The sequence below is a fragment of the Buteo buteo genome, chromosome 10 (genome assembly GCF_964188355.1).
Source record: "Buteo buteo chromosome 10, bButBut1.hap1.1, whole genome shotgun sequence".
Lineage (NCBI taxonomy): Eukaryota > Metazoa > Chordata > Aves > Accipitriformes > Accipitridae > Buteo > Buteo buteo.
In genome coordinates this window covers 28,340,461-28,366,149 of record NC_134180.1, presented here as the reverse complement: position 1 = coordinate 28,366,149, position 25,689 = coordinate 28,340,461, and the positions used below count along the sequence as shown (strand labels likewise).

General features: G+C 42.5%; 1 protein-coding gene across 3 annotated transcripts; it reads right to left on the bottom strand.

Moving 5' to 3' along the window:
* Nucleotides 1-923: 923 nt before the first annotated feature.
* MCOLN2 (mucolipin TRP cation channel 2) lies at nt 924-24,406 on the bottom strand. Of its 3 annotated transcripts, none has more exons than XM_075039111.1 (14): nt 24,217-24,406; nt 20,498-20,657; nt 17,210-17,383; nt 13,484-13,628; nt 12,781-12,868; nt 12,535-12,631; nt 11,974-12,073; nt 10,326-10,441; nt 8,775-8,924; nt 7,324-7,425; nt 7,071-7,193; nt 4,445-4,651; nt 2,981-3,096; nt 924-1,630 (listed from the first exon to the last, which is right to left on the bottom strand). In XM_075039111.1, the coding sequence occupies exons 1-14, from the start codon at nt 24,264-24,266 to the stop codon at nt 1,594-1,596; spliced, it is 1,665 nt and encodes a 554-aa protein (XP_074895212.1). In that variant the 5' UTR covers nt 24,267-24,406; the 3' UTR covers nt 924-1,593. The 3 variants fall into 3 exon arrangements, with proteins under 3 accessions (XP_074895212.1, XP_074895213.1, XP_074895214.1); XM_075039112.1 differs by lacking the exon at nt 24,217-24,406 and adding an exon at nt 23,877-23,963; XM_075039113.1 differs by lacking the exon at nt 4,445-4,651.
* Nucleotides 24,407-25,689: the final 1,283 nt, after the last annotated feature.

Genomic DNA, 25,689 nt, shown 5'->3' with positions numbered 1-25,689 from the left:
AAGTACTCATTGTCAGGAAGGCAAATACTAGGCAGGAAAGATTTGAACACCAGCACATCTTTCTAGACTTCAGTCACCACTGCTCTTACCTGATGGCCAGAAAAGCTGCAGTTACTAACCTCTCTTCTTTAAAGATCCCAGAAGAGAGGCAGAGAATGAAGACAGACCTGTTAAAAAAGTGTTTCTCAACCTACCAAAAAAGATGTGAATCCAGTACTGATTTTTCCTACTCTTCAGTTTCTCAGAAGGGAGGGAAGGAAAAAAACAAACAAACAACAACAACAAAAACCCAACCACACAAAACAGGAAAGCTGCCACTCACCTTACTCATACAAGGGCAGCATTTCAAATTGCCTTTGCCATTTGTAACATTAACAAGCCAGAACTTGTGGAGTCCACCATCAGTAGTTAAGAACACCTATCAAGACCAAGTCCTAGCCAACACACTCTGACTGAAATGAACACCATCTGCTACAGACAGTTTTTTTAGGGAGCAGACAGCCCCATTCAGACAAAGTGGAGCATCTAATATAATAGTCCACCCAGTCCAGGGGCAGTCAACACCACTGAAAGTTTTCAGAAGCACCTGGTAACACCTATGCAGTACTATACTGAAGTGCTTTAGAGCTACAGAAAGTGCTCTGTTCTCATTGAAAAAAGTTTATAAAGATCAACAGGAAAAAATACAGTCCTTTACAGATGACCATCCCAAAAACACCTAGAAAATCACCTGAGCAAACTAACTGCCAGACTCAGTTGTTACACATTTTCTTCCAATTAACATGTGCTTGAAATAGAAGTAATTAGGCAAGTCAACTCCATGGCATTGTTTTTTGCCTGAATTTGTCCTCCAAGTTATGGCAACACAACAGTCAGTGCACATCAAATATTGTGGGTATAATATTAAAGACTCACAGCCAAAAAAAGGTAACAAACTGCTTTTTAGTGAAGCTGTTAAAGAAAAGACTATGATCTATAGATGGTTTGTGTTAAAATGATATACAAGAGGGAGAACAGCAATTATTTTGCACTTTTGTGCAGCTTTGTAGTTTGAAATAAATTTATTTCAAGGAAATGAGTTGTGCCAAATAGATATTACAGGCTGAATGCATCACTTTAAGTGAAAAACTCCTCCCTTCTTGACTACCTTTTATTCAATCCTTTTTAACATGGAATTATTTTTTAAAAGTTATGTTCATATAATTCTTTTTCTTATTAACAACAGTTGATTCAGGGTCACTTTCCTTCCTCCTAGAGGTGATTAGCAAACAGAGCTCCCATGGACAACACTCAAGGATCAGCCTTTTTTAATGTGACAGAACTTGGGGCAAGAATACAGGGTTTTTCACAGGTCTCCTCCAGATGCAGCTTCTGGGCTCTCCTCCAGATGCAGCTTCTGGGCTCTCCTCCTGGTCAGCCAGCTGATATCACACTAGCAGCTTTTCTTCCCCCAGCACCTTAATTAGGTAAGATTAGTCTGTTCACAATGAGGCAGGTCCAGATAGTGAGTTTCACTGCAATTTGGAGAATTCTTCTTCTCCATACAGCTATGCTTTCTTTGCATATATTAGTGGTGAATTTCAGCTGTAATCATCAATTAATAAGTATCAAGTTGTCATCACTTGGTTGTCTGCAAAAGAAAAAAATTCACAATTTTTCTTTCAGCAAGAAATGCAATAGGAAGCATCTATCCATACAAAACCAACTGAGTTTTGATCCTTCTGTTCTGTGCTCTCCCATTTCAGCCTACAGCTCCAAAACCTGCACCAGGACAATCAAGCAGAAAGTGCTATAGTAGCAAAAGCTCTAGATTTTCACTCCAGCTACCTGGCTTGTGCATTCAATAGTCTGCAGCATATTACAGTAAAGCATATTTACTATGCTCAAGCAGACAAAAAAATCTTATCCTGCACAATGACTTGGATGTGAAACGTGAAGCTGTACCTGGCTAGAGTTCTTATTAACTAGCTGGCTTTCAAGTGTTCACAGCAGCTGCTGGGATACTTGCCCATCATCATCTCACATGCTCCTTTTTGGCTATAAGGTTCCCGTCTGCCAGAGTACATCAAAAGTATAAAGTTGCATTTCACAAAAGCCTCAGTATGTAAGTAGACAAGTATCCTACTGATAAAATAGGATTTGTTATACCAGTTGGGATTGAGTAAGTGTTCACATTCAGCTCTATTCCTTCTCCCGTAGCCTGGCTTCCTTGCATGGTGCCCACAACCATTCTGTGCACTTGCATGGTGCCCACAACCATTCTGTGCACTTGCATGAATTCTTCCAGACTGCCTAGGGACAGTGACAAGATCCCTCCTCTCTCAATCAGGGATTCAGAGGTGTGTTACATTTCCTTGGAAAGAAAGTTCAAAGAATTGACTTCCAGACCAGCAAGCACCAGGTGAGATGTTCATCTCTCACCAACACCAGCTTGAAAAGGACCGCTGCTAAGACTTCCAAAGGCTTGAGTTTGGCAGTAACCAGACATTTAGAAGCATGTTTCCAATATTCTGACAGATGGTATCAAACCAGTTTGCCTCAGACACATCATAGCTTTCGGAGTAAGTACTGGTCCCTGGCTGAATCCTTTTGCTTTCTGCTACTACTCCCAGCCTAGTGGAAAAGCTTTTTAGAAACAGAAGACTTGCAAAACCCTAAGAAGCAAAGACTTAGTTTGCTCCTGACTTCTTGGCAGCTCCATGTTATACTCTGCAGTCCTCCCATCAACTTCCACGTTTCTGCATGGTAGTTCTCGCATGAGTGAAACACTTAAACCATGCATTTAAGCTCAGATTTGCCATCCCTGCAGCATCAGCATTCTAAAGATCTAACACCAAGTAAAGCACAAGAGGAACAAGAGTGTCCAAATACTCCACATGCTGAATTCTGGATGCTCCAGCATTTGTGAAACAGCACCTTGCAGTGAGAAGCTAACTGCTGTACTTCTGAGAAAAACACTCATTAAAAACACCCTACTGACCTCCTACAGCAGCAGATGAATGGCATGGAAGTCTGTTCTTTTCCGTAACGAACACTGCCATGGTCTTTTAGAAATTCATGTAGATCTGTTACTGGAAACCCACTTTGTTGGTATTTCTGAAAGAGAAAGCATTTTATTTAAAACATGTGAGAAATTACTGGGCCTGAAGTGTTCTAAAATTTCTTCTAGAGTGTGATAGCCAAAACCAGAGTATTCGGTTCATTTGTTCCATATTGCTGTAGGAAGGGAAAAAAAAAAGTAATGACATCCTAGAACCACCACACATGTAGTTAAAGGAACAAAGCAATCTAAGTGACACAAAATTCATATTGTTCACAGATTCTCTTACATTTTGTTTGCTGTCCATAAGACCAAGCAAGTGATCTCAAGTCATACTGACATTGATTCTCCCTTGTTCACATCAGCTGCTGTGCTCACTGCAAGTGCTTTAAGCTAGTTTTCCCTAGGAACCCCAATGCTGGATTTGGAAGGCCCCAACGTGGATATTCAGCATTGCCATTCTGAAGAAATGTTCTGCACAACACCAGTTCAGGACTCTGAAACAGCTCCCCATTGATCTGCATGAAGTGCTCAGAGGGAAGAGTAACAGTAAAACACCGTTTCACAGGTCAGACCACCCAATAAACTCAGAAGCACAGACAGTTAAGTTGTATTTTGAGATGCTTAGAAAGCGGAGCTCTTGCTTGGTCTGGAAGCTGTGATTCATGTCAGACTAGCCTTATTCTGCTGGCTTGTTTATCTGACACTACAACAAGAAAGGGACGAGAGCTAAAGAGCATGATCCACATTGCCTTCACATTGGAGCACAAAGGGGAGATAGCACTAGAGGACAAGAACAAAAGGTAATTACCAAGAACTTCGTTTCACTTTCAGCCAGTTTATACTGGAAATGGGTGGCGCAATTTTAACTTGAGCGAGAAGTAGTGGGTCTTTCAGAAGACATTTCCTTTTAACCACAAGTTTCTGAGCAGCACATTAAGCTCTAAACTCATTTAGGTGTCCAGGTTTGCTATCTGCTTGGCCCTTGCCACACTCCTGCCAGGGGATATTCTCCAAGATGTCAGCAAACCCTTCCTGACCTCAGCTTCTGGTGCCACGAGAGAAAACATTCACTCCAAACAAGACTCACCGGGCTCTGTGTAATTATACTTAAAAATTAATTCTTTCCACTTCTGTTTCCATTAGCTGTTACCTTTTTGCAGCCAGGTGAAGCAGCAGAAGATACAAAACAGGGACACGCACACTAAGGATGATTTTCCAAACCAATTGCTTAGTCATTTGGATGACTGCCCAGTCATCCTCCCAATTTCACAACAGACTAGGCTAAAAGATTTTAATAGTCTCACCAGTCATCGTAACTAATGCTAGATAGTAAGGTGTTAAGTGATTAACAAGAACGAATACAAAACCAATTAGAAGTGTAACAGAAAACAAGTGTTTTACCTTTATGGTGTCATAGGAGTCGGTAATGAGTGCAATAAAAAGGCTGAGGATCATGTATATAAACAGACTAATGAAGGAGTACAGATATAACCGACTGAACACCCACACCAGCGTGCTCTTCTGCTGGATTTGAGCAAATGTTGCAAACATATCATCACCGTTGACCAAAGAAAACAGACACTCAGCCACCGTATTCAGATCTTCAAACTAGAAAATAAGGAGTACAAATTATTTCTAGAATGTGAAGATCAATCATCCAGATTAAAGGGAAAGTGAAAAGTATTACAAAAACAAATTTTTTTTTTATTATTTTTAGAGTTTTACTCATAGCAGAAGAAAAAAGCCAACCCAGTCAAACAAATGCTACCATGCTTTCTTTCCTGTATATTCAGGCCAAAACATACATGTCAGTAATAGAACCATGTAGAAATATAATCTTGTCTAAGCATTATATATTGACATCAGAAATAAGAAGATTTATTATCAAGAAATAAATTTGTGATGCTCAACAGGCAAAAGAGTCAGTAACTGGCCACCACAGAAAGTTTAAGTTACTGAATTTTAAGCAATTTTAGACCTGCAGGAAAATATCATTCCATTCGTCAAAGCACAGATAAAGTGATTTCACAGAATCTATACAGCAAATCAGTGGTGGTATGCTGGGAACAGAATCCACATCCTCTGGTTTCCCAGCTCTGCAGCACTGCTGGAATATGGGTAATTAATCAATATTGTATTAAGGAGTTAGAGATAGCATATAGCCTTCAGAGCCCAAATGGTCTAAATTAGATTTGTCTTGAGATAACATCATCTGTCATTCAGAAAGCCCTCTCTGAGCTGTAGGTGCAAGCTATAGCTGTATTGTGAAGCTACTGAAGCACACCCTGGACGAAACCATGGTTTCATTTCAAGGACATTCTCTTGAATTCCCAACTCCATTTCCCCAAGCCGGAACATGCCCTGAGGCTAAATTCCACTCAGCCACCAGATAAACACACTTCCCTCTTCTGCTCTGCCCCTCCAAATAACTGGATTTGTTAACTATACTTTATTGGACAATATGAATTAATGCACAATGTTTTAATGTAGCTATTATCAATGAAGTAACATGACCACACCCACTTGAATTGCAGTTCTATATTGAAAACGAGATGTCAAGAGGCATATGCTTGTAAGGAGAACACACTGTTGCACAGGAACAGCAGGTCTGGTTTTACCTATGACTGACTTTTTTATTGGGGGTTTTTTGTGTTTTTTGGTTTTGTTTGTTTGTTTATTTTTAAAGCCAGGCTCTCCTGTGCACCTGCACAGCAGGGAAGACTCTTCCCATTTGTACACGCACCGCCGGAGCCCTGGGCTCTGCCTGCGCTGCACTGCGCAGTGCCACACTGCCTTCCGCCGGGTTACTGGGGAACTGTCAGAAACAGGGCACCCGCACACAGCTACAGCTCTTTCCCTGACATCGATCTGTGATATTTAGCAAGAGGAAACGTTTTCATAGATAAGCATTTTATTGACTACACTTCCTTTTGCTCAGATAATTAATGTACTTGCTGCGGGGAAGTTAGAACAGTATTTATGCTGAGCCTCTGGTACGGCAGAGGATCCCACAGCATCCAGCATCCCACAGAGAAATGTACTGTCACCAACTTAAAACACGTGCAGGCTGAATATCTACATTTCTCAAAGGAGAAAACTACATCATGTTAAAGGAATCGGAGCTCTGGGGGCACAAGAAGCTAAACCAAGCACTGCAGCATGTGTTGCTGTTACAATAAATACCATGTGTAATGAGAGATCAGGAATGATAAATCATACATTTGTTACTCATTAATGGACATCTAGAATTTATCACAACAGGAAACTGCTTTTTTTCAAACTGTCACATACAGCATCCACCAAGAAAAAAAAAAAAAACAAACAAGCTTTACAGTTGTTTTTGCTTGTGTTTTGGAATATACAAAGCCTTACTCCTGTACCAAGGTTTCAGACAAGATGACATACAAGGCACACACTTTGATATCAACCTTAAAAAAATCCATCTCCCCCAAACTAAAAACAGACAAAAAAACCCACAACATACCCCCACCCAGGAAGCAAAGTAAACAAGACAAGCATTCATCCACCCCTTTATGAGTCAAGATTTAGAAGCTGAAGTTACATGGCACAGGAAAGATTTGGAAAAACAAAGTCAGAGCCAAGGAGATTCCCAGAAATGGTAACGGTGAACTAGTTAGTGCCTCTTCAACCCAACTGAACTGGAATTGCCAGAAGAGGGCGAAAGAGATATAGACCAATGCACCTCTGGTCTCCAGCCAGACATTGCCTGTATAAACCATCCACTCATCACAAACACAGCCTTGTGTTGGAGATTACACTGAGTTCAAGCACATAGTGAAAGCAAGAATACAGTTATTTTGTTAAAAGGAGCAGGTGGCAGGAGGTACATGTGGAAGGAGAAACATTCCCATGTTCTTCATGTTACAGCTTTTAAACAGAAACATGAATTTAAGACCCCTTTCTGTCGTTATAACTAGGAGCTATACACACACACAAACACACACACACATACACACACATATTCAAATATCATTAGACCAGAAAAGGAGTAATACTGCTGACATACCTTTTCATGATAAGGTCCCAGGACAATCCAACCACAGAAAGTATAACCAAGATAAATCATCCCAGCACAACAGCAAAACCTTAGCACTTTGGGCAATGATGCCTGCATAGTTAAAATGAGCACCTACAAGTCAAGGTGGAAGAAAGGAGAAGGGGAAAAAAGCCACAAGTTAGACAGATCTAAATGTATCTCTCTCTCTTTATATATATATATATATAAAAATATATTGTTAAATATTTGATTCCTGCCTTACATTGTAGGTTTGAAAATATCCCAGGTATCTGATGACTCCAACCCAGACAAACAAAGTTGATGTTCCAAGTAAAATGCTGCAGACATCATAACTTGTGAGGTTCTGAGGGATCCAAACAGAGCAGATGGTCAAGTTACAAAGCAGTAGGTATGTCAACTGGACAGCTATTTAAGTTCCAGCAGTTCAAACAAACAAAGCAGGGCAGTCCAATATTGAAAGGATGTTGCTACATCACAAAAATCAGCCCAAAGTGAACTGCAGTTATTTACTGAGATCACTCAAATGCAATAGTGCTGCAAACAAAAGCACATCTGCACTGATACTCTTGAAGTTTTGTATGAAGTCTGGAAGAACTAAAGCCCTTACTTTGGTTACAACACAGTTTTGAAATTAGATTGAATACCTTCAGATTTTTATTTAAAAAAAGGTTAATATATGCTATTGTTAAGCAAACAAGCTCTCATTTGCTATTTAGAAAAACATGAGCCATCATTTGAACGAAAAGTGAGCCTCAGGACTACAGCCCTTTCCATGCTGCATGCATTTACATCTCTGAAAAGGTTGCCAGCTGTTCAGAGCCTGAACATCATTTTTACTACCAGTGAAGTTTATAACGAACTGTACTTGCATTTTACTTTAGCAGGCTAGAACCAGTTGCAATAAGCACGATATGTCCATCTACCTCAAGATTTCCTATCCTCATCCCCCCACCTCGCCATCCAGCTGGAGGTTCTCAAGTGCTTCCTCTGAAGGCCACTCTGGGCATCTGCCCTTTAAGCCTTAGTACACATGAAGCAGGAACAGCACCCTCTTTTTCCCAGAACACAAAGTTTTGTGAACACATGAATCGTTGACATACAGCTCTGTTGAAGAAAAACCAAACAAACCAAAAAATCCCCCTGGAGAGCTGCCAGCTGGACAGAACACATTGATTTCAGCACACTCAGACAAGGAGGTCAAGGACTAGCAGGTGACACTGTGCCTGTAGTTTGGACAGGCCAGGAAAGCAAGCTGTAACAGTCATGTTTCCAGTCCCACAAGCCATAAACACCTCTGTTTTATCCAAGGGGATGACTCTTGGTTTCCCTGTACAATACGTACTACTACTTCTTACAGAAATAACACCACAAGTTTTTTTTGTTTTGGTTGGGTTTTTTTTCCTGTTAGGAACTGCCTACCTACAGGTCCTATAGCCAGGATTAGGGGTCTTAGCACTGTGGAAATAAGATGTTTAAATAGCTTACATGGTCTTACTGAAAGACTTTGGGGAAAAGGGAGTGAAACCAGTTATTAGTCAAATTAGCACTAGGAAATGAAGAAATAAGAACTAGCAAAAGTAAACAAGATGACTAGTGACTATGATAGCTCACTTTCATTTGTCCCCAAGTGAAAACACATTACACATGGTTGTAACAAGACTAATATTTTAATCTGAATTATTAAACTCTCACCTTGGCTTTTATTTCCATTTTTAGGATTGACCCAATGATTGTCATCACATCACTGATAATTACCAGGACATACCATCCATTTATGAACTCCAGGCGATCAGCATGACAGACATGACGCTTATATTTCTCCAAGAAGAAGTTCACAAATCTCTATTGACAAGCATTTAGATGTTTAGTTACAGGTCACCTTAGATGAAAAATATGTACAGATGCCCCAGTAGTGCAGCAATACTCAGGTTTCACATACTCCCTTTTCCTATAGTATTTGCTGGAAGAATAGCTTAAAACTCCTTTTCAATAGTAACAGAAATAAATAGGAAAAAAAATTAAGATTGGTTTAGGCCAGTGAAAACCAACTTTCCACAGAACAGCTGACTTTATAATCAAGACTCGCTAGCCTAACCATGGCTTGTTATCTCCTTTTTAGCCCCCTTCACAAAAGTTTCTATCCACCTCCAACAGAGCAAGGCCATTCAACTAATGGAGTTACAAAAAAAATTAATACAACGATAAGGCAAGAGCTCTCATTTTCAATAGAGCCCACAATATCACCTCCCACACCCAACACCGCCTATCTGCTTTCAATTGCTCTTTTTGCTCATGAATAAATGCCAACGTCCCTATTCCTGACAGCAGTTTGGCAATGCCTTTGCTGAATTGCATCCTCTTCACCCTTGTCTTGTTTACAAGCTACAAAAAGGATATATTGAACAAGATAAACAAGCACCTGTGCTTTCATATCCTACCTATCCTGAACTCTTTTTCCAACTCTCATAAGCCACATGCTTGCAAAGTTTGTATCAATTAATGGTTATAAGCTGGCACATCTCAGGGCCCAGCTTGTGTTTCTGCACCAGTATTTGGACCAGAAGAGCTGAGTCTGCTTACATGAAGCTCTGCAAGCAGCTTGAGATGAAGTTGGACAGGGCTAGTCTCAGTCTGCAAAGGAGGGTGAGCGGGGAAGAAGGTGATAGCAAATGGTGATCAGGGATTGTGGAGAGAGGAGGAAAGAAGCACTGAAAAAGGGTGGTTCCAGCCCCAGAAAGACCAAAATCCCCAGCCAGAGTTACACTATATCCTATGCTTTATATTCTCTCCAGTTAGAGCTGGCTTTGAGGGACGTTTGATAAAGCATTAATTTATGACAAGGCCTCAATGGGAATTCTACTCTGAAGCCAGGGAAGGAAGAATTAACGTTCTGAAGCAAGATGTGTTAGCTGTTAGCAGCACAAAGACTCAGAAGTCTTTTTTTGCATAAAATCCTGGACAAAATTAAGTCCTGGACAAAAAAAGTCTCCTTGTTTTGCCCTTGAGAAATACAACTTAATACTTCGTATTACAGCACTATACAAACAGAAGTAAAACTCATTCAGCTAGCAACTGTTCACCACAGACATCTACACATCCTTTCTAGAGACAGAGATAACAGTAAGAGAGCAACATCCTGCAACAGATTTACTACTCGATGTTTCAAAACATATCACTTCACAAGACTAGCAGCAAACAAGACAGAGACAAAATAAGCATTAAGATTATGAGCACTGTACTTACCTTTTGTAGTCTTAAGGCAAGAACAATGGATCGTGTGCACAGGATGAGAGAAGCAAAGCAACTTAAAATGACAAATCCATCAAAGACTAGAATATACTGAGTGTTTTTCTGGAGAACTGTGAAGAGTCAAGGAAAGGAAGTAGAGTCAGTCTTTTCCCTTCTCCTTGAGCACAAATTGTTACAAAATGTCACATATTTTGCATTTAAAACACTCTCACCCCATAAATACATGTGTTGTAAGAAATACTCTTCCTGCAAGCACATCTTGAGCACAACTGACCACAGAATTACATCAAGACAGCTATGAAGATTCAGCTACAAGAATGAAAATCACGTTCAAGTTGTTCAAAATAAAACAAAAAATGGGTATATTAATACAGCCTTCCCCTTTTTCCACTAAGCTTACCTGTCCATCTGTGCTCCAACACTGTTATAACTACACGGGGTACAAGAAATGCAAACTTTGGCCTGTATCACCACCATTAAACTAAAAACCAAACAGAAAATCCTACCTTATTTCTCATTCTCTGACCTGCAATCAGAAACTTGTTTGACTTTCTGTACTATATTCTTTTTATCCACAGGTTTAGAAGCCATCATGTGAACCCAGATCAGGTGTTTTCCTTTGCTTACTCATATCAATTGTCTCTATTTTTCACAACATAGATTTTAACTATATGAAATATAGGCAAACACTAATTTTTAATTGTTGCAACAGCACTTCAGCTCACCTTCATTACAGAATTATGAATGCTCCCTCAGCTGATTATTACATGCAAAATAAACTACTCAAGAACAGCTAGTTGAAAGACAGCCACACGAAATTATTGTATATAGATGCAAGCCAAAGCACTCTGCGGTTATTCAGAATGTACTATAAGAAGCCACTTTAATATCAGTACAACATAGTATTATCAGAGAAAAGCTGGCTTTGCTTAGGCAAAAGGGAGGCCATTTGACATACTTGTTAATTGAGATCCTATATAGCACACTGAAAACTATTACTCCACTACAGTCCTTTACAGTAAGTCAACACATGGGAGAAGCAGTTGCACAGTGCTCAGTCACAGCTACTGTTCCTCTGTAGGGGCCTTTAGCGCACACTCCTTAGCTGTCAGACCAAGCCTTAACGCTAGAAATACAAGGCAGACGCCACCCTTTGCTCATGCACATCATTAAATCTAACAGCAGTGGCAAAAAACCCAAAATCTCTACTTTCAGAAATAGTATGCTTCAATTGGAGAAAAGAAAATTTGAGAGCTGTAGAAGGTTTGAGTTCAGAATTCACCATTGTTAGCGGATTAAATTATTTGAGTAATCTCAGAGCAGCAGAACAATTAAAATCTATAAAAGAAACATTCCTCCTCCTTCCAGATCATTCTTGCTGCTAAACACACACTGTTATAGAGAGGTGCCCATGTCATCTCACCTGAACACCCTCACAAGAAGGAATTATTTCCCAGCTCTTAATTACAAAGACATAAGTTGCATTAGGCAAGGGTTTGTGGCTTTTTTTGTCTTGTTTTAAGGGCAGGAGGGAGTTGAACAGGACGGGGGATGTCTTGCTGGACAGAGTGTCACACCGCAGGGGAAGTGATGGGAGATGTGTAACACTGCTATCATGCAAACACACATGCACCATACTTACCAGAGCTAAATATGTGCCAGTCTTTGCATTCTTGAATATCAGTGTCGCTATCAAAATAGATCTTGATTTTTCCACTGTGGGCTCTATTATTGAAAGTTATCTGGAAACACAGAAGTATATCAGAAACAAGACTAGCAAAATCTCATTCCAGAAAACAAATCCTGCTAAGTGCTTTGACATAGTACGCATTAATATTTGTTGGTCAGGTAAGCTTTAAGCAAGCTGTCACCATAAATGGTGGTGTAGACAGAATTTGAGAGCATGTCATGTATTGCATAAAAAGCAATATTCCAAGAAGCCAAACTTCAAGTTTAACCTTTACAAGAATAACAATTACTTATCTCCTTCTCAGGTTATGAAGTTACCAGCTGCAATATGTTACAAAACAACATTGTCCCATGGCAACACCATTTCAGCAGCCTTTGGGAAGGGGGACTAAGGGCTAGGACATGCTCAACTGCTTCTCCCTTGCAATCTAGGTATGAGGATGATGCCTACCCCATAGCTTAAGCTCTTGTTATATATACAGTGTTGGAAGTGCTATACCCCATATTCACTTACAGTATTTTGAAATGCATAGCAGTCAGGCAATTCACGGGCATGGATTGTCTGTAGAGCAATGCCTTTCAGCTTGAAGGAGATTTCAACCTGTATAAGCCTGGATGTTTTAAAAAGTGTATAAATATCTTTAGATACACATAAAAAAATACACACATAGACAAACTGCACAAGTCAGAATCTACCATATTCATATGAAAGAACAAGTTGAAATAAAAACAACAACAAAAATCCCCACCACCACTTTACCTGTAAAATTCAAGACTGAAAAAAGAGGAGTTCAGCTTCAGTTCAGCTTTCTTACCAGCTAGCTCCTGTGGCTTTAAAAAGATACATTCTGGAAAGAGAAGAGGAAAAGCTGTCATCTTAAAAGCTTCACATAGAAAGCAGCATAAAACTGAGATAAATCAGGTTGAATGGCCTGTCCTAATCAGGCAAAACATTAATTTTGAACAAACCTATGCATTCAGAGGCCCAGCTAGTGGGATCAAAAGCAGGTCTGTGTACTAACTCTTGAGCAGCTAGCAGCCAGGACTCAGCTCTGAGAGGCAGCAAGGACACCCACCCACTGAAGGTACAGACTGACTAGCATCCAGGAGTCTGTACTTGAACCTTCTGCATGGAGGGGAGGGAGAGGGGAAAAAAAAAAAAAAAAAAAAACCAAAAACAAGCCTCTCCCCTGCCCTCCCCCCCAAAAAACCAAAACCCAACAACTACAAAGACCTGCACAACTCACACAACCCACTAATGACAGCAGTTGAAAAGAGTTTCATAGAGTCTACAAAGCTGTCATTTCTAGGTAGGTACTAAAAACCAAGAGGGAAATAGGCAAAAGGCATGGTAATGTTCCTGTGATTGCCATGCAAAAAGCTATTGGTTTTAAGCTTTACTGATTTAGCATTAGAATGTAAGTACTCCACAACAAGACTTTTTTAGTACAACAGTACCATACCTGTTTCAGTTGAAACATCTATGTTCAGTGTATCATTGGAAGTAAGCATTGTGCCTTTCTTGTACTGTTGTTTACAAATTTTTAAACCTGATCCTTCATGTTCATAACCAAGGGTCCCCAGGGATATGTTCTTTAATTGCCTGTACTAGTTTAAAAACAAAACAGAAGCAGAAGTTAGAGATAGTTGTCTTTTTTGCATTAGATAGTAACTTGCAGTCTCAAAGTTATGTGTATCAATGTCTTTTTACATTAAAAAAAAAAAATCTCTACTTTCACAAAATCTGTAAATTGAGAGTAAGTATCTCATGGGAAGCTGAGGGCTGCTGGCCACTAATTAGTAGTGATTGGCATCCTGGTGACACGGTGACCGAGAGCCCCGTACCTACTGGGCTGCCTGCAAATGACTACCCGTGTGCCAGACGCAAGCTAGCAGACAGCTTTTAATTAGATGCCTGGCAGTTACTTTAATGCAGTATTGCTACTAATCACACACACTCCAGGGATATCTTACATATTCATCTCATGAAGGTGTTAGTTTTCACACCACTTGAAACTTGATTGCTTTACGTACAATCCAAGTCACATTTCTCATCAAATCCACCCCAAGAGCAAAACCAAAGCTGCTCCCTGTGCGACTACAGAAAAGGGAAGCCACACGTTCGCTAAATAACCAGCAACCAAGGAACATGCACAGAGTTTGGGCAGCCTCCAAAAGTAATTTAACCTGCCTGCTTTACACCAACACAGAAGCAACTGAAAACAGGCCTGTGAGGAAAGTACTTTCTTTTTCCACTTACTCTAAATACAGCACTCTTTATATGTAAGACAAGCTTGAAAGCAAGGACTAGAAGTGGAAGCAAATAAAGCTATGCCAAGCCAAGCATTGTCCACACATGGATCAGCCCTGAGCACCACCAAAGAACTCTATTCAAGGCCAGTCCTCTCCTGACTTGCCTTCCACACATCCTCAGTGTCTGCTGGAAGCAAGATATATCCTCTGATCCCTCGAGTCACACCTTCCAGTCCTGCACAAGCCAGGCAAACCCCTGTGGTTCTTGGCTCCTCAACAGCTGAGGAGATCAACGACTAACCATGAAGACAGCTGCCTGCCAGCTCAGCTTAGCACCGGCTAGCATTGTCCAAGAGAAGCCAGACCGACCCACAACTCTTTGAGGAAGAAAGCATAAATATCTAGTAATTTATTCGTTTTTATCATTACCTCACCTAGCAAAAGAGCTCTGGGCAGCGTACAGCACTGGTCTGCTCTGAAGGAAGCTTTTAGCTTCCCAGGAGGCCTGAAGTAAATAAACGTGGGAAGTCAGACAAGGCTTCCCATTCCTTAAAAAAACCTGTTCAGCTGGCTTTGATACAGATTAGAACCTTTTCCCCTTAAACATGGATTTTGTTATTATGCATCATTCAGCGTCACCCTATTTCCTCCTTCCCATGGGCATTATGGCCACTAGTCCATCTTGTGGGGTACAAAATCCCAGCAGTTGTTAACAACCACACACTCCATGTCCAAAAGGAACTCCGAGAGGAACTACCACATTTCCATCCAAAGCTCTGCCTCGCAGTGCCAACTTCGAGTCCTCACAGCTGAGCTTGCAACAAGTTTAGAGAGCCCAGGAGAAAAGCACAGCCTCCATACCCTGTCAGAACATTATCTTAACTCAGATTAAACTAAGGAAGCCAAGTCTGACTAAGGCAGGTCAAGTGAGTGGAAACAGTAGTTAGTCACAACCCCACATCCCTCCAAGGACACCCCCAGATCACTGCATCTAACAGCCGTTGCTCCGTCCACGTGTGCTTTCAGGCTCTGCCCTCCTGACAGCAAAACACGTGGCTCTGGGTTACTCCCATGCCACTTTCAATCAATGCTATGAAACAGTAAAAACAAAATTCATGCTTACACATTTCTAAGCAGCCCCAGACAGAGCAGCCAGCAGAACATCCTGGTCCTAGAGACTCTGCCACAGGGCAGGCTACAAGCGTTAACAATTCTGCACTGCTTCTTCGTAATAGAAACTTCCACACTGGACCCAGGAGAGGAGTAAGGAAGAGCTGTGTACTCTTCCAAGTGGAAAAAGTGTGTTTTCGGTATTTTTGTTGTTGGTTTGGGTTTTTTTCGGAGTGTGAAAATATCCCAGTGGTACCTTACACAAAGCCTAAAATTCAGTTTTTACAACTCCAGTTTTACTGTGCACTATTACCATCTTCTGTAATATTATATCCTTCTGCTTGCCCCACCCCTGCAACCCCCCCCTCCCCACCCCAACCACACATTTCAGATTAAAACTCTGAACGAAACACCAAAACCTATGGCTTCTAGCTGCCCATCTCAAAATAAGAAAAGCCTTGCTTTTAGCTTAGGAGTCACCTGGCTTGGCTCTTCCTAGTAGGCATCCTTTAAAAAAAGCCAACCAAACAAAAGAAACCATAAAAGCAACACCAGTCATAACGTTCACCTGGAGGCACTTTTTGAAGTCTTACATGTGATAAAAAGCCTCAGCAACTCCATATGACACTAAAGAACCCAGATTAAGATCTCCTTAAAGGATATGTCTACATTTATACAACATAGACATTTTATGAAGAGACCTTTTTCTGATGCCTGCATCACACATTGGCTCATTCTTGAGGATATAAAGCTATTATTTCTCTACTGTCTTCTATCTGGACTTCACCTCAGCCTTAGTGCCTACAAAAGAAGGAAAGTGAGACAAAGCAAACAAGGAAGAAAAAAAGCAGTTTATAGCAGAAGTAGTGGCAATATTGAGTTCAAAGGAAGACTGAGAAAGTGTCAACACTCATTAAACATACCCGGAGCAAGAGTCTTGGCCTTGTCCAGCACAGCAGAGACCGCACATTTGATCTATTGACAGCTCTGCTGCAGCTTAGAGATGGCAGAGGAGCAGCAAGCCCCCACGTGAGTGTGTGTTTAAGGAGATATAGCCTTCACACCACTGCGACTCCCAGATGCCTGCTGGGCATAACTGACAGCAGCAAAACTGCTTTAAGCCAGGCTTCAGAGATGATGTCCCAAGGTTAGGGAAAATGAAAGGTGGTTTAAAGCCACTTTCCATTCATCCAGTGTGAAATGTTTCTGGGCTTATCATCATCTTCCCCAAACACAAGAGCAATTTCATTTTTACAAACACACACACTCTTTCACCTCGAGACTTCTGAATGTGTTTAATATTAATACAAAAATATTTACTGAATTTTCTTCCTAGATTTATTCACTTTCCTCCCACGATTGTAAAGGGACTGTTCTTTAAAATACCATCCCTAACCAGGGCGAGTGCCACTACATTCCTGGAAGTACCGTGTTCCCCATTTTGAGGCCTCTGGCACTCACTACAAAGCTGCAATTCAGTATAGCTGTAAGCACAAATTTTTTGAATACCATGCATAGGTATATTCAGGCCCATAGCTCTTCAAAGTAAGACCTAAACAAAGGTTCCAGTCCACGCAAGATGACTGATTTTCAAACATTCTGGATTTCAGTACTACACAATACCCAAGTAAAATTTTGGTTTAGATTCATCTCCAAGACAAAAATGCAGACATCTACACACAAACTTCAGGACACCCCACCTACACTGATTTGCTCAAATATCAAAACTGAAATCCAAGAATGGAGACAGAAAACCAGAAACTTAGCAGAAGTTTATAGCTATAGCTTCAGCTTTAACACAGTTCATTATAAGCACACACACTTACCTGATTAATAACATAAAAAATGCTATCATAAGCATCCTGTTGTGTATATATACTGCAGCTGTAGTCATCTTCATCAACTCCAGAATAGTCTTTCAGGAATAGGTGTTTAAAAGCAATAGTGTTTTCCTCTTTGAATGAGACCACCAACTGGTTACTCAAACCAAAAAAAATAAGCTGACAAAAAAAACAAAAACAAATTTGAATTTTGAACACTGGTCAAGCAGCAAAATTTTGGAAACAGCTTTGAATTATAATAAATACAGAACAGAAAGGAGCCTGTTGCTGTAACCCTGCTACAATAGGAGCAAAGAATCTGTTAACTAATGCCATAAAACCACTAAATTCAAGGTTACCACATGCAGGGTAAGAGAAACAGAAATCTTAAGTCTCCTACTGATTCCAAAACTTACAGTGCAGCAACTAAACAGACAGCTGATAACTGCCACCTTTCACACACACTGGACCACCAACTCTAACTAGAATTTGCCAAAACTTTTGTTGAGGATGCAAATGGCAGAAGAGCTAACCTAACAGCATAGCCTGCTACCCCAGAAATGTCCTGCTTTGCTATGGGACGAATTCCTACACCTTCTTCCTACCTCTGGCATGGCACAGGATTAGAGCAAACCTACTGGGGACCCCCCAGCAAGAAAAAGCATCACCTACCTGACCCAGGTACTGGTTAAAGAGGCTATGTTAAGAAGCAGCAGACAGTAGAGTTACTACTCAGTATTTGTGTTGCCCTATCATATGGATGGTCCCATTCCCACCAAGGAAAACATATAAATGGAGCCTAGAAGCTGAAAAATCAAGCAACAAGAGTTTCTTCACAGGCTTAGCAGCGGGAGGATATCCCAAGCCCTAAATAGCTAACCCTTCATCCTAGGTTTAAACTGCTAACTAACAGCAAATGTGAAACTGTCTCATTACTGCGTGGAGTTTCCAAGCCCCACAAGAAACCGGCAGAAGTACGGAAGAAGCAAGAGTCAGAAACTGCAAGCAAAAGAAGTGTGAACTTAGAAATCCCCCAAAGCAAACAGGTAGGCTCCACTAACATCCAAATTCCTTCATTCAAAACAATAGAAACTGGAAAGCACACCTATTTTCCCCCCCCTTCACTGGAATACCTCATCTTTTGTCCTAGAAAGTAATTGCCTACATCTGGGCCAGGCTAAAAGAATACATGCAGCAGGACTATTTAGTGCAAGGCTCTTTGGTTGTACAGCAAAGTCACAGCCAGGACAAAGAAAAGGGGATGTCAACTCTGCCAGGTATGTACAGTCTTCAGATTAAGAACTGAATCTTCATACTTTTAGCTGAGTTTTAGATCAACTATTTATATCTTCAGTTGACTGCAAAAAAATCATTAACTGAATGCTACAAATAAATCTGCAGCACACTAACTAGTATCTCTTAAAAAAAAAAAAATCAGGGATCTTCCAGCTGCAATACAGAGAAATAAAACATACTTAGCGGAGTTTCCTTGGGGGACTCTGTAGGGGATTTCAGCACAGCGTTGGAGTAAAACTTACTCCCCACGCTGGGACAGAAGCCTCTTCTGCTTTTCAGCCAGGCACAGATACCACAGCCACTATACCACACTGAAGAAGCCACAAATGTCATGACTAACAGGCTGGCATCAGGCAGAAGCAACTAGAAAGCTGCTTAACTTATTCCTAGGTTTTCCTTCAAGGGTCTTGCCCTCACTCTGAAATACAGACATGCTTGTTGAACCTGTCCATCCATTTACTATTAGCTCACATGTGAGACCTCCCTGCAGAGCAGCAACACATTTTCCTTCAGAAACTCTATTTCCTTTTCTTGTTGACTACCTGCCTGGCATCTGAGCAAGACCCAGGGCTGGCAAAAAAAATCTTAAGCAGCAGCCCAGAAAATCTTGTGGCCTTTGAAAGCCAAGCAGCAGAGCACCCCTTCTGCTCACAAAGGATAGCAGGAGACTGGGACAGCAGACGGAAAAATGACATGTTCAGTGATTCCCCCAAGAATTTGTCAGTAGGTTAGGATGGGTTGGAAGTACTGAACCTTTTCAGAGCCATCTGAAGTTGTATTTTGTCTCACTACCCGCACACAAAGGTTACTGCCCTGTCTCCAAAGAGAGGGCAATAACCCACATCTGAGGTGCAGCTGTCAGTAAAGAAAGGTGGGACACCCTTTCCTCTCCACTTGCACCGTGCTTGCACTGCCAGCCCCCCCCCTCCCCTAATACGCTCCCTGTTCTCAGCAGCTCTGTCACTACGGGTCGCAACCGTGCCAGCGCTAGCGTAGAGAGCTTATTGTAGCTCGTCTTGCCTCGCCAGACCGACCCCCGCTCCCCGCTGCGGGCAGGACCCTGCCAGGACCCCAGCGCAGCACGGCGGCGGTGGCCAGACCCTCTGCCAAGGGGGCCGGAGAGCCTGCCGCGGCGTCCCAGCCGGAGATGAGAGGCAAGAGCGGTCAACGGAACATGGGGGCACGTAGGCTGGGGTCACGCTTCATTCTAGCGGGCAAGTCAAACACAGACCTGGAATGCTGCAACTCGGCTTGTTTTTAGGAGTTGTAAACGTAGCTGTACTTGCAGCGTCAGATGTCAGAGTCCTGCATTTCAAAGGTCCAGAAAAATCACTTCCACTTTTACATGTGTCCCGTTTCGATTCCTTTGACCTCCAGCCACCATTTCTTAGTAGTCTGTAAATTAACCAACTGCAGGGTGATACCAGTGCAGTTTAAAAACCACCCCCCTCTTTGGCTCTACCTATCTAGGTACCCCACTGTTTGACATGCATCGTGTGATGACAGCAGCAAGGGGCACGTCCCAGTCCTGTAACCCAGTCGTTCCCATCACCACCTGAGACTGCAGCATTTTCACACTGAACATGTACATTCCAAGTTACTGACTAGATTTCAAGAAATACCACTTTTGAAACAGTCAGTGAAACTATGATCTATGAACATAACAGGAAGCAGAACACAGAGAAGTACTGTGGCAGCAAGCCTGAAGACAGTGTTGGATTTCACAGGAAGAGTAATTTGCTTTAAAGTGTTATCTTAAAAACAGCAAAATACCTGGTCAAATACTGGCCCAAAATCTCCAGAAGGCTTTTGTAATTTAATTTACGTTATTCTTCCCCCTCAACACACCTTTCACAGTATTTTTTTCCTTCTGGACTGAATCAGGAAGTTCAAGTCAGTAACAAATATCCAGGGATGGCAAAGGCCCAGAACCACAGACCTGCTTCTCCTGCACATCACTGGTACACTTTCTAAGAGTAAAGACAGGGGAAGGATTACCTGTGTAGTAACCATAAGTATCTTCAAAATCTGCAAAGCCAGTTTCCATGGTATTTGACGTCTTGCTCTGTATTTTTCACATGGGTTCATGAAGTAAAACTTCAAATCTTCTTTCAGAACCGCCTCTTTTTGATCTAAATCTGACTGAGCCATCACATTTCTGCCATAAATAATACGTTAATTGGAAACCAACAGAATACTTCAGCAGCCAATTTCCTCATATTGCAGTTTCACCTCAGATCACCATGTGACATAACAGGTCTATAACAGTTTTGTTTGTTTTTTGTTTTGTTGTTTGTTTTTTTTTTTACAGCAAAATGCAAGAAATATTTCCCTATGCTCACATCATTAAAAGTAACTTAATCACATTAGATCATCAAAACCCAACATTTACACAACTATTTATCAGAGAATAGGCATTAAATAAGAGAATCTGTAATAGTAATAGCAAGTCTACATTTATCCCTTTCTTAAAACTAAATTGAAATAAAAAGAGGTGACTGTTAACACACTTCTCTGAAAAACCCACATTCTACCACCAGAAAAAGGTGTCTTAAAGACTAAACAACCAGAGCAGGCTTCACAGCACACTTCTGTTATGAACATGCAGCTTTAAGGGCTGAACTCATAGGCATTTATTTATTTAAATATCCAGGCATGTAAAATTCAGAGGAACAAGCACAGAGGACTGTTGTTGCCCGTGTCTTAAACCGCTCTAAGTTTCTTCCTCTCAACTGAACAGGACATTGAAAACCTTCCCTTTCTCCTAATCTTTTTAGCCCTGTTTTCCAGTACCGTAACTGTCAGAACTTCCCTACTTCACACAAAGATCAGAACCAAACTTATGATTTTTTTTTTACTCTGAGCATGTGTTAAGGTAGAGCAATCATATCTGAAACTGGCTACATAAGCTGATTATCAGTCCCATTTACCATCCCAAAAATTACTCCCCATGTTCTGAATTTTATAATTTTATAATATAATTGAATTTTCTCTCAAGGTCAAAACCAAAAGCATAATTTCCTAGTTTTCAGATACAGTCTTACTTCTTTTGTCCTCACCTGTCTGAAGTGTACAGGTATTTAAGCCCAAACTGTAGACCATAAAGCACATTTGATTTGCTAGCACCAGCTATCTCATAAGAAAAGAAATGGGAGTTAAAAAACACAGTGAAGTTGGCACTGTGGTGTTTCCTCCTGAGAGGAAGTGAAGAAAAAAAAATATTTTTTTTACATCAGAAGGTCAAAGGTTATCTTTATTACACAGCCTTAAATCAATCATTCACGAAGATGGTAGGAGGTAGGCTGATAGTAGTTTTGAGACAGGAAAAACACAAGAAGGTTTTTAAGAAAAAGAAACTGTGGAGTACAACCCTATTTAAATTTGTAATAAAAACATACCGGACTAGTTTTGATAATGTTTACGATACACAAACTTTGAAAAATTTAAACACACCTGACAGAAAAGCATATGATAATTCTAGCTGTGAGTATTGTCTAAGGAAACAGGTTCATATGTACTTCAATCTTGCACTGACACGCAAAGACATCACTACTCCTGTACCAGTTTCTCTTGAACGGGTATCAGCATTTATGTGAGAACACAATGAACAAGACCAAACAGAGTAAAAGTCATAGGAGTAGGTGGGAAAGAAAGAGGAAACAGAGCAGGTTTAAGCTGGAGCTGGTCAAGACTCAAAGCATGAGGGCATGACATACAAACCACTCCAAAACTTCAGCAAAATCCTCCCCTAAGCTTCCAGTAAAAGCATATCTGAAGTGACAGATCTTCAAAATCAAACGGCAAACCTTGTAAGAAACACTGTTTCCTTTGATATTCAAATACATACCAAGGAAGACATGGTGTTTTTTCCAAAGTTGTCTTTCAAGCCCCTACAGCTATTATAAAAACTTCATGTTGAGCAATAACAATACTTTCACTTTTACACAACCCTCACTTAAATCCACTGGCTAGGGATTATTTTCACTGATGCCTTTAGCTTCCTTTATTAATTAGCTGTAGAAATTGTGAGCAGGAAATTCAGCTGAGGAAAGCAACATACATTTTCAGCTTAAGAAGAAGAGATGAGATTCAAGCCTGTATCACTGTTGGGCTTTGTCTTCCAATAAAGAAGAGGTGTTCTCTGGTGTAATATTCAAGAATTAATTCATTTGGCAATAGGTGAAATACAGCAATTGTTTCCTAATCTATTCCTTTCTAGAACAGATTCAAAATAACATCCAGATAAACTGCATTAAATCTGCAGAACTAGAACCTTCAACCAAAGCATTAAAAAAAGTTTAAAAGCTGAGTGATTAATAGTGACTTACCACCTTTAAAACAAACCATCTAATTCTACCAAATTTTATTAGCCTAATAATCTAAAAAAATCCAAACAAAGCACCTAGCTCCAGACAGAGTAACAGAACAATTCAATTCAGACACAGTAGTGTAACTAACACAGCTCAACAGGTTTCCATGGTATGTTTTGTACAGCACTGACACAAGCAAGTTTTGTGAATAAAGACTAACTCTACTATGCATGTTTAAATGCATATCTAAGTGTCATTAAGTGTTGTGTGTCACAAATAATAATTGTTACTAATTCAATTCTAAAAGCTGCATTAGGATAGGCACCATTGCAACACTATACGTGGTAGGACAATCTGTTGTTTGGATAGTGTTTTGTAGTGAGGCACTTTAAAGCTCAGTGTTCTATTTAAGAAAGAGGTTTCAACAGTAACGACTACCATTTACAGCTACCTACCTATGAAATAAGCATTTAATATGTAGCTCTTCACCTAGCAGAAAAAGCACCACTAAATCAAGTAGCTAAAAAGCTACAGAGCACAGATTCACTTTTTTTTTTAATGAGTAATTCACTACAGGAGCAACACTAATACTGTCCATCAGAGATCCGTATCAGGAACATTTATCTACTTGAGCTCTACATCCCGAATCAACGAGACTGATGGGGGAAGGGGGGGAGGGGGTCGCAGAGAAGAAAGAAGGGGGGGATCACTGAGTTGGCTTCTAGGTATCAGACTGGGCAACCCCAGCTTCGCCTTCATGATCTTAGTTACCAAGTTCACAGCTCGCCCAGGGGAGGGCATCGCCCGGCACTTCTCAAGAAAGGGAGCTCCAAGAAACCGAGAAAAACCCTCCTTTCCCACAGCTGCCATCGCTACCAACGGCTGAGCTGCTGCAGGCGGAGCAGCAACCCTTCCAAAACCCTTCCAGAGCAAGGGGCACACGCGGAACACCCCGCAGCTCCTCTTCGTGACCGCGGCACGCCGCCGCCGTGACACGCGGGGAAGTTCTGCAGCTGCGGGACAGCAGGACAAAGCACACCGCGAGAGGGAAGGCGGAGGGGACCTACCTTGCGCAGCGGGTTTAAAACACCAGTTCGGAGTAGCACCTCCGCCCGCTGCTCCGGTAGCGGAGGGCGGCAGCAGCAGCGCTCCCCTCCCTCCCCTGCAGCCCGCCCTCCCCCCCGCAGCTGGTGCAGGGGCACGCCCGCTATCGCCGGCCCACACGGCCTCCGTGCCCCGGGCTGGGGCTGGGTCGCGGCCCGCGCCCCTCCGCTCCCTCCCGCAGCCGCTGCCGGAGGAGCGCCCTTATCCCCCCGTCCTGGCCGCCTGTCCCCGCCGCGCCGGGCGGCGTGAGCCGGGCGGCGTGACCCGGGCGGGCAGCGCCGCGCCCCGCCCCGTCCCGCTCACCCGCTGGCGACGGCCCGGCCGCCGGGCAGGTACTTGAGGGAGATCTCCATGGGGCCGCGGGGCTCGGCCGCTGCCCGGGCAGGGCAGGGCGGCGCGGGGCTCCGGCAGCCCGCGGCGGCGGACGGGGCGGGGCGGGGAGGTGGGAGCCGGCGCCGCGACCCGAGCGGCCTGGGCCGCGCAGCCCCGTCCCGCCAGCGAGCCCCGTCCCGCCAGCGAGCCCCGCGTCCTGCCCTGCCCCGCCGGCCGCGCCGCCTTTATGGGGGCCCGGGGGGGGGAGGAGGGCGCCTCGCCGGCCACGTGCCCTGCGCCCGCCCGGGCGGGCCGGCAGCAGCGAGTGCCGCTGCCGCTGCCCCCTACGGCGGTGGCCGGTGCTCCAGGCTCAGCGAAGGTAGTCGGTGTTGCGGGCGGGGAAGAGCGTCAGGCTGGATTAGCGCTTACGAGGCTGGTCGCTCTGCAGCTGAGAAGGTACTCGGCTCCTCCGAGGATGTGGCTACACGCGGCGACTCCAAACGAGGGTGTTCGGACAGAGGGCGGACTTGCAGGACGCTCCGCTGCAGCAGCGGCGAGCTCTGCCTGCCCGCCCGGCGGGGAGGGCAGTGCGGGGCTCTTTCTTACTTAATGCTCTCGGAGGATGCTGCGTTTGGTTACAGTCACGCTCTTCAAGGGAGAAGAAGGAACAAAAGCCCGGACAAACATCTGTCTGCAGTTACGCAAAATTAGCTGCAAGACCATTATGTCCCCCCGTGCGTGGAAGTTTCCCTAAGGTGTCCTCTGAAGCATCTGGTAGTAGCTACTGCCTCAGGCAGGAAGATGCTCCCGACAGATGCAATCTTTCACAGCAGCATCTGTTTTCCCCTCATCTGCCAGAGGTAAATTACACCTTCACGCATTTTTTTTTTAGTGGAAGGGTATGAGCATATCTGGATTTGATTTCATTCCCCTTTTGCATGCGTGCTGTTTACCTTCCCTTGCAAATATGCTTCAGTCCAACATGGAAACTGGTACTTGGAAACAAGTATGGCCCCCACCTCTCTCTTCCCCTCAGCGTAACCTCATTCCGTTAAAGAGATCTGAGCTCTGCTGAAAACAAGAAGTTCCCACTACCTGAACATATGCAAAAACGTTGGCATTGAAATGAGCCTTGGTACGAGAACAGCTGTTACCCAAGTTTAGCACCCTGCAACTTATTTTCATGAGGAAATACTATTGGTATTTTGCAGTCAACTCTTTCCAGAACCCAGTGAGAATCAGAACAAAGGAACTCTCTTACCCCTCCACGCCTTTTTGGACAGCACTGAAAGCCCTGCTTTCCTTCGGATGGCATTTTTAGGCTTAATGAGTTTATCTGATGCTTTATCTGCTGCTTTGCTCTCCCCACCTGCATTTTACAGTCATATCTGTGCCTGCTTGATTGTATCAGTATAAAGACACTGATGTCTCCAGGATGCAGCTTTACATGCGTTACCAGCATCG